General features: G+C 38.8%; 1 protein-coding gene across 2 annotated transcripts; it reads right to left on the bottom strand.

The window, feature by feature from the left end:
* Positions 1–5,141: 5,141 nt before the first annotated feature.
* Positions 5,142–13,752, bottom strand: myl13 (myosin, light chain 13). Of its 2 annotated transcripts, none has more exons than XM_061254259.1 (7): positions 13,597–13,752; positions 9,844–9,871; positions 8,165–8,314; positions 6,808–6,981; positions 6,236–6,313; positions 5,977–6,014; positions 5,142–5,328 (listed from the first exon to the last, which is right to left on the bottom strand). In XM_061254259.1, the coding sequence occupies exons 1-6, from the start codon at positions 13,696–13,698 to the stop codon at positions 5,986–5,988; spliced, it is 561 nt and encodes a 186-aa protein (XP_061110243.1). In that variant the 5' UTR covers positions 13,699–13,752; the 3' UTR covers positions 5,142–5,328; positions 5,977–5,985. The 2 variants fall into 2 exon arrangements, with proteins under 2 accessions (XP_061110243.1, XP_061110242.1); XM_061254258.1 differs by having other exon boundaries at positions 5,982–6,014.
* Positions 13,753–14,575: the final 823 nt, after the last annotated feature.

The following is a 14,575-nucleotide window of genomic DNA, read 5'->3' as shown; positions in this document are numbered from 1 at the left end:
AATCTGTAATCTGTATGTATTCACCTGGTCAGCATGGTTAATTTGTACTAGTTATCTACTGCCCTGTTCTGGAAATGTTGTTAACCAGGTCTATTACCAGAGATGGAAAATCCCAGTTCAGAAAGGAGAACTCCTCCTCAGTATTTTATTCCTTTTATCACCTGAATTTGCTGTTGCTGTAGTCTTCAGCCTGGAGGTAGAGCTAGTGAGTGAAACCAGTGGGTTGAATTCACAAGTGGAAGAAACATGACAGGAATTTCACTTTTAAGTTCTGCACTCAATGTAACTGAATTTCATGGCACTTTAGAAAGAGTAGGCTCTGAGTCTGGCCACCTCATCACCTCCTACACCGGATTCACTGTGCAATCTCCCGCACTCCCGACCCACATTGGCTTGGTAGGTTGTCACTACAAAGGAATTGAATTATAAGTTCAAATGACTGTAACTTCTTAACTAATGGTGAAGATAAATAAAGATAAAACAACACATGACACATTTAAGTTCTGCTGTTGTCACAGATACTCAAACTCTCGCATTCAGGCAAATAGAAAATACTATTTTGGAATTGGGAATTGTGCAGAACTTCATTAAAGCAATCCCAGTGAACATTATTTTGTGGTGAAAGTTTCCTCACTGACTAGGAGGTAGCCAGGTTAAATTAGGAAGAAATCTGAGCTAGATTGGGGCTAACCTTTATGTCAAAACATCTCTCATCCTGGATTTAAACCCCTCTAGGCATCTAGATTCCAGCATTTGCTCACTGGCATATAGCATGTGGTATAATATGATTACACTCAACTTGAAGAAACGGATTTATAAAAGTAAAAAAACATCTTTACCAATATTTTGACATTGTGCAGCAAGTAGGTTGGTTTAGAATATCTTGGTTTTAGAAGCTTCTTTTGTATTCTTGGTGTGCACACATCAACTTCAGGAAAAATATTTAATATACTCTCATTGAGCACTTTACTAGGAACACTTCATTACACCTACTTATTCATGCGATTATCTAATCAGCAAATTGTGGAGCAACAGTGCAATGCATACAATCACGTAGATACGGTCAGGAGCTGCGGTTAATGTTCACATCAACCATCAGAATGGAGATGGTCTCAGTGACTTTAACCATGCAATGATTGTTGGTGGCAGACAGGGTGGCTTGAGTATCTCAAAAATTCTCCTGGGATTTTCACCCACACTAGTCTCTAGAGTTTGCAAAGAATGGTGCAAAAAAACTAAAAAAATACAGTGAGCAGCAGTTCTGCAGACAGAAACGCCTGACAGAGACATCAGAAGAAAATGGCCAGATTGGTCAAAGCTGACAGGAAGATGACAGTAATGAAGTAAGACAAATTACCACACATTACAAAGTGGTATGCAGAAGAACATGTCTGAACACATGATGCATCATAACTCTAAATGGATAGGCTATAGCTGTGAGGATGGGGTTGAGCGGAGAGCCAGTAGCGACTAAAGGGGAAACCCTTTTAAAGCGAGCACGCAAACGTGTTCGCCACTAAAACTCAATATTAGGCGATAACCCCTACTCCCAGAACAGAGGGAGGAACAAAAACTAACCCGAAGGCGAATTAGAATGATAACAGAAATTAAGCCAAAAAACGGCTGGGAAAATAAAACAACCCTCCAAAACAGGGCGAAACTCAAAACCAAATATGTGCTTGACACACAGCACTGACGGTAGCAGACCGGGATCGCCGAAAAGAAAATACAACCTAGCGTAAAAAACTAGGCACGAGAAAATAAAACCCTCGAGGCGCAGCTCGGGAAGAAAACTCAAACCAAAATACATACCAGGGGACAACGTCCCCCAACCACTGACTCACACGAGTCAAAAGAAAGAAAAACCAAAACCAAAAACCTTTGAGGAAGGCGCCAGCGAACACAATACCAGCGGAACGCCTTCCTTACCTTTTTTAAGCTTTTCTTTTTGTTTGCAACCACCAGCACAGTACCTGACTCCCAAAAGACTGATAGAGTCTACCTTGTGCTTACCGGCTTGGCGCAAGAGCGAACAGTTGACACACAAGCACTGAAGGATAGTCAGTACTGAGCTTAAATATGCTCCCGGGAGGTAATTCCCCTAACGCCAATGAGGAACAGGTGCAAACAATGATATATATATACAAACAATGATATATATATATAATACTGTGACACATTTATGACTTACAAGGACTGTATTATAGAGTAGTTGATGGTTCAGTTTAATTTGCTTCTGTGGTCATATCTCTAGACTCTGCATATTTTGTTGTGTGTGTACAATATCCATCCATCCATCCATCCATCCATCATCACTCGCTTATCCGGAGTCGGGTCGCAGTGGCAGTAGGCAAAGCCGGGTATTCCAGGCGTCCCTCTCCCCAGCAACGCATTCTAGCTCCTCCTGGGGGATCCCGAGGCGTTCCCTGGCCAGGAGAGATATATAATCTCTCCAGCGGGCTCTGGGTCTCCCTCGGGGTCTCCGCCCAGTTGGACGAGCCCGGAAAAACTCCAAAGGGAGGCGCCCGGGAGGCATCCTGATGAGATGCCCGAACCACATCAATTGGCTCCTTTCGACGCGAAGGAGCAGCAGCTCTACTCCGAGCTCCCTCCGGATGTACAATATGTGTGTAAAATATGTGATACATAAATAAATCAGCATGTTGTACTGCTGTTTTTGATCTTGATACCTAAAGTCCAGCTGTAATTACATTGACATGCAAGGATTAGTATTGCATGTCATTTTCCAAAACTAATATCTTATCCAAAGGCCTCACTGGGCAGCATCTTTCTTTATTGTAAATGATCTGGACCAAAGCATTAGCTGATGAAAATAAGAGGTTTGGGGAAATACATTTGAACTGTTATCACACCTGTATGCGCTGTCATATGTGTTGGTGCTTTGATATGAATACGATTGACTGATTTATGTTTATCGGTGTGTGGAATTCAACTGTGCATTTTTAATTACTTCTGATAGAGCACTCTCTCACTTAATTAATTTCTTGTGTGGTCGTGCAAATAAAAATGCACATTTGCAGTATCCAGGGAAGCGACCCCACATTATTGATTCCAGGTGCTCGTGTGCACATTAATAATGCCAGTAGGAACCTCCACGGGACCAATTTGGGAGGAGTTCCAAATTTCATAAATTAAGATTTTTTAAAAAATTTTTATCTGTATTATAGACAGCTTCAAATTATAAATGTCTCATGACACATTGTAATTTGTGAATTTGCCAGGGTAGAGAATAAACAGAATTAATCTCTGGACCTCAATAAATTAATTTCAGCTAGATATTCTGGTCTAATGTATGCCCCGTTTTTCTTTTTTTCTTGAAATTAGGTGACCTTTTGGGGCACATCAATTTTGGGCATGAGCATGCCTGACTGCTGGCTGACTAGTGCAACTGTGGATACTAAAAATTGTATTATTCAATGTAAATCCTAAATCCTAATAGACACAGTTGAATCTAAATCTATCTCAATCTAAATACTAGTAACTATAGTATTCTATTCTTGACTATTATCAGTGAAGCATAGGGTAGGCTACATTGCGACAACAGTGGAGGGCACATAATGAGTGCATTTGCTACAAGATACCTGAGAAAAAAAAAGATGTACGTGTGTATCGCATGTGTATTTCAGTCGGAAAAGTCATGATTTGAATACATCGAAATATATCGAGGTTAATGAAAATTCTACTTTGGCAGCAAGGTTCTGCCTCTTATCACTTCCTGTTTGTATAGCATTTTTGTATCTATAAGCCAGCTAAATGAATAATCCTATGAGAGGCAGAGCCCACAGGTGGATGGTGCGGAGGTGGTGGGAGCATAAAAAGTTTTCTGAAAGGAATGCAGAGCAAGGGCAACAGCAAAAAAATATTGAGGCGTACGCATCACGTGAGCATTGGCCATTGGTGCAACTCGAGTGGTCTGCTCAAAGTATCTTCGCAAGCTTTATGTCATGTAGGGTGGTTATACTAAATCTTACCCAGAAAGGGCGGGTGTGGTTGGAGGCTATTGTTCCACAATAGAATCAGTTACACACCTGATTCTACTAATAAAGGTTCTTGTGGTTGAATAATGGACTCAGGTGTGTAACTGCTTGGTTGGAACACAGGCCTGCACCCACACCGAAAGATTCAGTATCCCTGATGAAGTGCATCGTGATAACTGACTAAGCTGACATCGCACAGGCCCTCACAAATCTCCCTGACAGCCCAGCCCAGCTTTTGGAAAATACATGGAATTGATTTTTGTCATCATTTCACAGAAAATGTTGAACTTTCTGTACATGATATGGAATATCCTGAAACTCTAACAGTTTTAAGATGTATGATGTCTTCTCTATGAAAGAGTAAGCATTTCTATGCCAGTGTCGTGAATGGGTGTTATGGGATTTGGCAGTGGGATCAACAGGGTTTCAGGGGATATGCAGAGTCTTAATGTACTTAATTTTAAACCTGCCATTGTCCTGGTGGCTTTCAGAACAATAACTCATGCATAATAATGTTTTAATCATTTGGGATGTGCTGACAAGCAATTCATACTAACCTCACGAGTCATAAAAAAGGCCGTTACAGGATATAGAATTAGATCGAGAATAGAATAAATAAAAAGATGGTTGTCTCGTATAGCCACATTCTTATAAACACATCACTCACTTCATATTCATTCATATTCATATGTACCAGGAAGTATACAGCACTTTGCTTTTTGTTCTTCTTGTAGGTTATGCAAATATTTTCCTTTCATTGCATCCTTATCTATTAGCTTCCTCTTTTTAGTTGAGCCGTCCTTCTTAAGAGTCTAAGATTGATCAGATTCTGTACATTTAGAATAACATCTTTGTTTCTGGTTTATTTCAACCACATTATATTGGTCTGATATACCCTGATTATCATGTATTCATTTGAATTCATCATTGAGCTCTCTGTGCCTATTAAATATTTATGGATTTATGGTTTCTGGATATCCTGAAGCTTGATCTTAAATATTTTCCTCCTCGTCAGCAGTTAAATAATTCATCTTCAATATAAAGTAATTCTGAGATCTATGGAAACAGGCAGACCATTTATTAAGCCATGATGAATCATTTTGATCTAGAATGATGAAAGAGAGACCTTTAGGAGTTATTCAGTTTTTATTGAAATGTTTGATCCCATGATGTAAAAAACGTGGTTGATGCAGTACAGCTGCTCTTGGATAACCAAAGGAACAGGAATATAAAAATGAGGCCAGAGCCTGCAGCATTTCCTGGGTAGCCACAGAGGCGGGCCCCCTTAGTGTATGGGTGGATGTTGTTCCAGTCAACAGTCATCGAATCCCTGAGGAATAAAACAAAATAGAATTAAAACCAGTTTTCATTTCACTTTTTCACAATCCTTACCCACCACAGTATATTCAGAGTATAATTTCCTTCACTGTCGCTGAAACCGGGTGAAAACCCTGCCAAATTCTTGAGCCAAACAGGTGTGTGGGACGTTTTTTGCTAAGTGAAGATGGACAAGGTGGTCTCTTATCAATTGTAATGCTAGACAGCCTTGGCACTGATAAGTTAAGTTCTTTGGTGTTGTAATTTAACTTTGGTGTTGTAATGAGTCAGCCTGCAGGTGTGACACAGCTAAAAATGTTCATCTAAAACTCAGGAGCAACCGTGACCATTTGACACTGGCAGTACTTTTCCTTGCAGCAAGCTTTTGGATACATATTCCCCAAGTACACAACTTTTCAGAATGTATGTGAGATATATTGATACATGCAAACAAATGAATATAGATTATATAAATGTAAATGAATATAAATGAGTGATTAACTGATTCACAAAGTGTTTAAATGAAAATGATTAGTATATATATTTCTATTACACTCTCAACCATTTTTTCTTTGATTTGTGTACATATTATTTTAATGAAATATTATTGTCTAGTGAATCTATTCATCTACATGCTTCTCAGAATGTTCATATACAGTACCTTACCTGTTTACCCTGCCATGATGTGTTTTACAAAGGCTGTTGAGAGAAAAAATAATATGGAGATTGGATTAATCGTGATGAACAACCACTTTCAACAAAACTACAAGATTTGCACCACACCGCAGCCAGTCTACACTATGAACCTGTATTTATTTGAATTCATATCTTTTTATAGAGAAGTCAGGCTGTAAACTGACATATTTAGAATGCTGAATTTGTTCTTTGGACTTCTGTAAATATTTGAACATAACACTGACCTTCGTAGTTTATGCAGCCGTTAGCATCCTCCTGTCCAGCCATGAGTTGCTCAACCTCATCTTCCTTCATCTTCTCACCTGTCAGAGACATCACCAGGGTGAGACCTCAACACCAGGGCTCCATATGCAGCATTTCCTGTGCCTGACCCAGGTAGAGTTCAAGCCCAGGGCATATACCTGCTGTCTGTCTATGGGATCAGAATTGTGATCCTATCTCCTAACAGGCCTTTAGTGTCGCAATTCAGCATGAAAAATTGATTTAATTTATGGTTTCCCATGCCCTACACATTCCAGGGTTCACTGAATACGGACTTCTTTCACGTCAAAACACTGACCAATTAAAAATAATCACAAAGTACCTGGATTTTAGCCTGCCGCATTCAAAGTCTCGTACAACAGCGCAATTAACCCTATCTGTCAATGCAATTGTGAGCAGTGAAGAGAGTGGCTGTGAATGTCATCTGTGGCTGCTGGTTCACCTTGTCCACAGCCATCGGTGGTGGTGGCTGAATTGCTTTAATAGAGCTTGTTGTGCACTTGCTTTGGTACCCCCTGAGGAGCTTTGATCTTACCCAGTGTCGCCAGGACGTGGCGAAGCTCCGCCCCCATGACTGTGCCATTGCCTTCCTTGTCGAACACTCTCAGGCCCTCAACAAAGTCTTCAAAACTGCCTCGGTCCTTGGCTTTGCAGATATGTTGGTGCATGGGCAGAAACGTTTCAAAGTCCAGCATTTTGCTCTGCATATCTGTCAAAAGCATAATAATTGATTCATGTAAACAAGTAGAAATTCATGAAAACAACACTAGTTCTGTGAAGGGCACAGGTTGTGCTTTTAATTACCAGCATGCAACCTGAGCTCAAGGTATTCTGTGTGTTTGGACATCTGCTGAAATAACACCTGACCAACCTCGAGCCAGCACAGAAAGGTAAAACGCCCAGGACTATAGGGACATGAAAACACAAAACGAATTGCACTGATTGTAAAGTGTTACTACTACTACCAATAATAATAAGTAATAATAAGAATAATCTGGTGTTTGTTGTCAAGTGCCCTTTTCAGGCAATACAATCAAATTAATTCACTCAATTTCCTTCAAAATAAAGTTTGCATGTATATTACCAAATTGGCCAACTACACTACCATCCACCATTCAGTTCATTTGGATTGGAATCAGAGGCAGAGGATGTTAACGCCTAGTTTTAAGCCGCATCACAAATGTTGCCGTGTTAAATGTATTTTTAGAAAGGAAACCCGCCATTATGACAGATTGTCAGTGATGTCTTTTTCCTGTTCAGTTCAAATGTTCATTTGTTTTCTATCACTCAATAGATGAGTGCTTGAAGAGGCATGGCATTTTATGACAGCTTACAGATAAAATCAGTATTTTTACAAGTAGCACATTGATGACTTGTAAACTGCATGCTGTTAAATAATAAGGCTAAATTTAGTTTTATGTATTGGTGGTATGTGCAAATAAATGGGCCAATGGCCCAAAAACTAATCAATAAGCAAATGTAATATACACTTCTCTGAACTGCCCCTGCTTAAAATAGCCTGTATACTCTATGCCCCAAATTAGAATGAAGAATTCTGTACATATAACCACTGTGATATTTAATATAGCTGTCTACAGAAAGTATAATAATATATTTACCATAATTTGTTGACATAACAATACCTCATCCCCTCTCATGATTTACCAGTGAACTACATTTTGCATGCTATATATTGTTTAGTATAATGATTTAGAGCTTGTGACAATGAGTTACAAAACCATGTTTCAATCATTCAAAGACAGCCTGTGTTGAACATTAAAACTATAATGAAGAATGCGTTAACAGAACAAAAATCAATTTATGAAAGAGAAAATATTTGTTTGGATGGATTGATTTTAAATGTATCATATTGTGTATAAAATTGGGCTAACCTTCAGCCTTTGGCTTGCCCAGGACATGCATGACCTCAGCATTGGTTGGGTTCTGACCGAGGGCCCTGATCAGATCTCCACACTGGGCATACGTTATCTTCATCTCATTTGTAGGGGTTCTGTCAAACAGCTGGAAGGCATCCTTAAAATCTGAGAGAGAGAGAGAGAGAGAGAGAGAGAGAGAGGGGGAGGGAGAGAGATACCATCCTCAATGCTGTAACGTCTATCGTATAGAAATTGAATATACTGGAAAGTATTGTATGTTGTTTTAGATATTACAATATCTAAAAGCAGCAATAATAGATACTGTATACGCTCAGTGAGCACTTTATTAGGGATTTATTAGACTTATTTTTGCTGCAGTAGCCTATCCATAAGAGGTTTGGTGCATTGTTTAGAGATGCTCTTCTATATCACTTTGCCAATATATTATATAGCAGTATGAAAATATGGTGACAATACATTTTGTGCAAAATGTTTTATTTCCATGAGGGCTGTTGTGGAGGCTCCACAATGATAATATCAGTTGTAAAACACAGGATTAGGATGCAAGATCCAAAGCAGAGCGGTGATTACTGCAGGAACCTCCAGTCTACCGATACATTACCGAAGAGGTGGTATCATTTCTAACCAGGCCTTTTCAAGCACTAAATACAGAAATGTCAATCTTAATGTAATCCTAATAATACAATTGCAATGTTTACATTAGTTCCCCTCAATACTGCTGAGAAATATTTTATCTTCAGTTATCTTGAGTTCTTTGTGTACCTTAACAAGGTATAGTTATGTGAGGAATAATCTGTGGAGGTGTAGATGTGAAAAACCACCCCATAGAAGCGGTGGTTGCCTAGCATCCAATTAGAATGGTGATTAAACTAGACCTGGACTACCTGCCAAACGTCGAATGATTATACAAATTTAGTCACTACCTAGCATCCAATCAGAATCGATTATTCACCCAGACCATGGTTTAACTTGGTATATATTTATTAAGGAGAAAAACACCAAGTGAAACACTGCTAACTGATTTGGGTTGGGTGAGTAATTGAAGGCTACAACTGTTGACCTTACTGCCATGAAGGCCCCAACCCCCAAACACTCTGTCTGTTTGACATCTCTGTTTCCAATGTCTGACTACACAGTCCATGCGTTTTAAACAATAAAAGTGCTTAGTTATTTGCCACCAAGGTTGAGCAGTTGCCTTCCTATAAAAAGAAATCAGTCTTAAATATATATCAGTTTATCTCTAAGAATCAGCCTATATTTAACTCCATGCAATGTTGAGTGTGTGCACAGTAATTGTCTGGTGAACAGTCATTACTGTGTAGATGTGCATGCATGCCATGGCAGGTTGGAAGTATTTGACCCACATTGATCTCAACAGTCACATGTCCAAAGCTGCATTGCAGATTAGTTTAAATCTATATATGTGCACACCTATCTTGCGGTCTGGGGTTATACATAGTTCAACCTTAGCAACCCTTTTTGAAGGGGTTACAATAAAGGCATTGGAGAAAGTTCTGCTTTAATTTTTCAGTTGTTCTACATACACCAAAATGTCTTCCTGTTTGCCATGTATCATCCATCTCTGCTTTATGGAGAGTGAACTGTTCTGGATGAACTAGCAAAAAGAAGTGATATTCAGAGATATGTTCTCAACACTCAATGTTCCAACTCACCTTCAATTTGTTCTGCTGTGAATTCAATCTGAAAAAAAGAGGGCAACATACAGTCAAATGCGTTTACACTACAATTCAATCAGACCATCCCGATTAAGCTGAAGATTTATCTCAATAAGGACTCAATTGTTTGAATTTTATATGATATAGTGAGTGGAAGTAAGAGATTTGTCTATTCATCCATGAATAATTGATTATAAACAGATATGAAAACACTGTTTAGATTTGGTTATATATGGTTTTCCACATGTGAACAGCCAACATATGAAGAGTACACATGTCAATCCCTTTCATAAGATGAAAGAGGGGAAAAAGGTGACCTCTGCCAAGGCTCATGTTTTGTTTTCACATGTGAAAATTGTAGTTCACATTGGAAGGAATCAATGTCAATGTCTTTTTGCAATTCTCCAGTTCACAAAAGGAACGTTTTTTAGCCCCTGCTGCGAATGTATCATGCAAACTTACAAGCCCATATTTCTAGTCTAACCATAATTGGACTTTTTTTACATTTTTATGGCAGTTGCTGTCATTGTTCCTTAAACTATTTTTTATCTTTATCAACATACATCAACCAAAGTTTCTATTTTGTTACAACAATAAACTGGCACAAAATGTGCCCTTAAATTGTTAGGTGTGCTTGACTGTACCTGGAGGACATTTCCAGAAATAACAACAGAAAAGCTTGCTCCTATGAAAATGAATGATATATACTATGACAATGGAAACTGAAGCACTGTGAAAATTTTGGTAAGTGAAGGAGTAGTGATCACTGAGCTCAACAAACCTCATTTATAAATCAACATTAAATACAAAGCTCTATGTATCATTTGTTATTTTACCTAACTTCAAGTACCAGCCAACTTCAACTTAGTTTAAAGTTTGTTATTTAAAAATAATTTCTCATTTCTCTGTAGCAATGTTCCTCAGATCGACCACAGGAATTGATTCTCAGTTTTTAAGAGATATCTACAGGGACGGGAAATGAGGAAATGTATATTATATGGGTTCACCATTGCTTGTCTTCATCTTGCCTTTTCTAACTTGTTTTAAAGTAAAATATTAGCATGTATCATTTTCAGCAAAATCACTGATATTTGCAAAATATTGTCTTTTGGTGATGGGTTCTCAAGATACAAGTATAAAGGGCATCTACAACTTGCAATAAAGTACTCATTTTCATTTTTAAACTGAAAGTCCACCAGCATTTGTACATGACTCCATGAGAGGCATTCAGTGTGCTGACTTTTCCTTGGCCAAATAGTACGGTCCTTGCAGAGTCCAATTCATTATTTAATAATATATGTACCCTAGGCGCCATTAAATCCCTACAGAAATCTTTTAGATACAGAGTGCCTTCCACTTACAGAGCCTTGACTACCCCATCAAGTATGACTTGGCAGGGGAGTCATCTAAGAATGGTAAATGGTTGGCATTTATATAGTGCCTTTATCCAAAGCGCTGTACAATTGATGCTTCTCATTCACCCATTCATACGCACACACACCGACGGCGATTGGCTGCCATGCAAGGCGCCAACCAGCTCGTCAGGAGCATTTGGGGGTTAGGTGTCTTGCTCAGGGACACTTCGACACAGCCCGGGCAGGGGATCGAACCGGCAACCCTCCGACTGCCAGACGACTGCTCTTACTGCCTGAGCAATGTCGCCCCAGAAGGTATACATTATTGCACGTAGCAATGGAAGAACAAAATAGTTGTCACTTGCCAAGAGCAAGCAGTTAAGCCAGTCCCTATAGTCCTGTGCATTTGACCTTTCTGTGCTGGCTGGAGGTTAGTCGGGTGTTATCTCAGCAGATGTCCAAACACACAGAATAACTTGAGCTCAGGTTGCATGCTGGTAATTATGCACTACCCGGGCTCTTCACAGAACTACTGTTGTCTAGTGGACGGCTGACCTTGGCCTAACACGACATGCCATTAGCCCTGTGTTTTGTTTCAGGCTCATAGTTAACACCTAAATGCTGACATCTCATCAGGACAAGCATCGCTGGGGGTTACAAGGGTCATTTCATTAAGCAGCTCTGCCTGGTTTTCCAGTCCAAGAACTCATGAACAAAGCTTCACAGTATTCCTTGCCAAAGTGGAATTTGAATCACTTTTTTCCTTTACCAAAAGATATACTTTTTGCATGAATAAGTGTCATGACTTCCTTATTTGTGTGTTCCACCTTATTAAATTAGTTTTGTTTTTAACTCTTCAATGCAAATCAGTGAGCCGGAAAAAGTAGTTTTATGTTAAATTCCCTTTTAATCACAATGAAACTAACAGACTATGAATACTGTTGCTTTCCTAATGCAAAGAATATGGAATACAAGGCTTAGCCATTTTCAATGTACTGTATACATAATACTGATCTGTATATAAAGATGCCAGCACATGCTAAGAAAAAAAAACACAGATATTCATGGCTATTTCAGATACTGGTCTGAGTGGGCTTTTAAAATGAACATAAGACTACCATTAAAGTCTCATGTGACTGTATATTTATCCTGCAGTTCCATTGAAAGGTATGGGAGCATATACTGTAGACGTAAAATGTTCCCTTCGCTCAAAGGTTTAGTCTTTGAGGTTTTCCTGCAGAAAGCATTTCTGGGTGGCCCACAATGTATGACCATAATGAGAATAACATTTTATGGGTTTGACCTCATATTATAATCCTGCATATGGATATTCTTTATTCCAGGGAGGTTAGAGTCTCGAAAAGGGAAACATTTGCATATAGCTCTGGAATACATTTGATCTTTCAGTATGTGGACACTTTAAAACATTGTTGGGTATTTTTCTTGCTTTTCCATAAAAAACAAAATGTATGTAATAAAATATATATTATGCCAAGACAAACTGAGAACATGTGCTTAAAATGTGTAGAATAGCACAGAATTTAAAGTTTAGCCAAAAGAGCTGTTCGTGTCCTTCTTAAAACACATATTATACAGTATTTAACACATCATTTTTTTGTAACTGTTGTTTTAAAGGAGAGCAGACAGTCCACACTCCTCTATGTTTTCTGCATTATTCAGACATAAAGCAGAGAGCCTAACAGACAGTGAAGGGATAACAGCTCAGAAGATGGCTGAGGATCAATACTCCACCCAAGGGATTCAATTTGAATTAAGAGTTTGCTGCCCTATGGACGTTATTGTGGTATCACTCAAACACATTAAGTCAAACAGTTTTACCAAATTATTTCTCAACTTTAAGTATTGGTGGCAAATAAACAAAGTAAGACAATAACAGCAAATGTTAAAGCAAAATCTAAAACACCACAAACCCATATACTGCAAATCCATTTTTAACTGAAGAAGCAATTTATTAAAAAAGCTGGATGGCCTTTCGCATGGGCCAAAAAATGCAATGTTTCTATATTAGTGTTTTTGATATTGAATTAATGATGAAATATTGATTTTGAAAATATCAAAAAGCAGCAAGTGCTAGAAAATCAAGGGGTACATCATCATCTTAACAGCTTTCTCTGCATTTAGATAGCTTTTTATGTTGTTTTTAGGTTTGCAGCCACATCACGAAGCACTGATGTATTCAGTGGTATAAGGATCACATTGCCTTCAAACAGTCAAACCTTGAGTCAGTTTTTCTGTCCTTACAATGACATGACAATGTATTTGAAGCTGAAAATACAATTTCCGAATAACACTTCAAATTGAACACTCATTACAAAAAATAAACCACAACCATAAACAAGGCATATCAGCGACACAGGTGCAAGTCATTCGGTACCTGTATAGCCTTGGGGTCAAATTCTGGCTCCTTGGGGGGCTCAGGCTCTGGGGGTTTGGGCGGGGGAGCGGGCTTAGGCTCTTCCTTCTTCTTGGGTGCCATGGCAACGGGCTGAGACGATAGGCAGCGAGTGTTAGCGGCTCTTCAGAAGTTCAGGCTCTGCCTGGGTGGACAGTCTTCGGCGGGGATTGCGGCCTTTATTCAGTGGCCTCAGTTGTCCTTCACACCCCCCCTCCCCTTTCCATCCCGGGACACCACTTACAATAGGCGTATGGCTATAAAAGGACATTGCTTTGTGCTGCTATTTAAGACAACTGCTCACAGACATGCTCCCGATATTCCTTGATGGGACAACAGGGTGGCTAATTTGGATAGAATTCCTGAACTTGGACCATCCCTATATTTGATCCTACTGGACATTTATTTTCATGCAGCTAGAGGTTATAACATTGCATTGTGTCATGAAACTAGAAGCACTAGGTTCAACTTAAAGCTATTGCACTTTAACAGGAGAAATCCTAGAAAGCCACAGCACAGATGTAATAAACACATCCAAATTAATAATCATAACATGCAGCATTTTTATTTTTTGATGATTGTGTTTCCTTAACCAGGTTTCTTTTCTTCTCTTCAATAGATGATTTGGATGAAAAGTACATACAACAAAAAAATAATAATTACAGAAGTCTGACATGATTTGTTTACTAGAATTATTGTGTTCTGCAGAATTATTCATTGCGCATTAACAGTTTATAACAGCACTCTGTTCTAAGAGATGCGAATGGAACTCCAAATGAACCAAAATAATGGATTAATTTGCACACAGGTGTGGAAAATGTTTTGATCAACAAAGTCTTTGTCAGGGCCCATGTCTCAAAATGACAAAATGTGTGTGCTGGTAAAATGTATTATTTTATTGGCAGCACCAAAATTGTAGTTTTCTTAATCTGTTTAGCTGTGCACCTAATGCTAAGTTTTG

This window comes from Conger conger, chromosome 9, assembly GCF_963514075.1.
Source record: "Conger conger chromosome 9, fConCon1.1, whole genome shotgun sequence".
Classification (NCBI taxonomy): domain Eukaryota; kingdom Metazoa; phylum Chordata; class Actinopteri; order Anguilliformes; family Congridae; genus Conger; species Conger conger.
Note: the sequence above shows the minus strand (reverse complement) of the source record. Positions and strands in the feature narration are given on the sequence as shown.

Excerpts from the sequence above, each read along its gene's own strand:
- myl13 (XM_061254259.1), bottom strand. The coding sequence starts at position 13,698 with ATGGCACCCAAGAAGAAGGAAGAGCCTAAGCCCGCTCCCCCGCCCAAA. Across the intron at positions 6,314-6,807 it reads CCACGTCCTGGCGACACTGG|GTGAGAAGATGAAGGAAGAT; the intron begins GTAAGATCAAAG and ends TGTCTCTGACAG. Across the intron at positions 6,015-6,235 it reads CGGCTGCATAAACTACGAAG|CCTTTGTAAAACACATCATG; the intron begins GTCAGTGTTATG and ends TTCTCTCAACAG.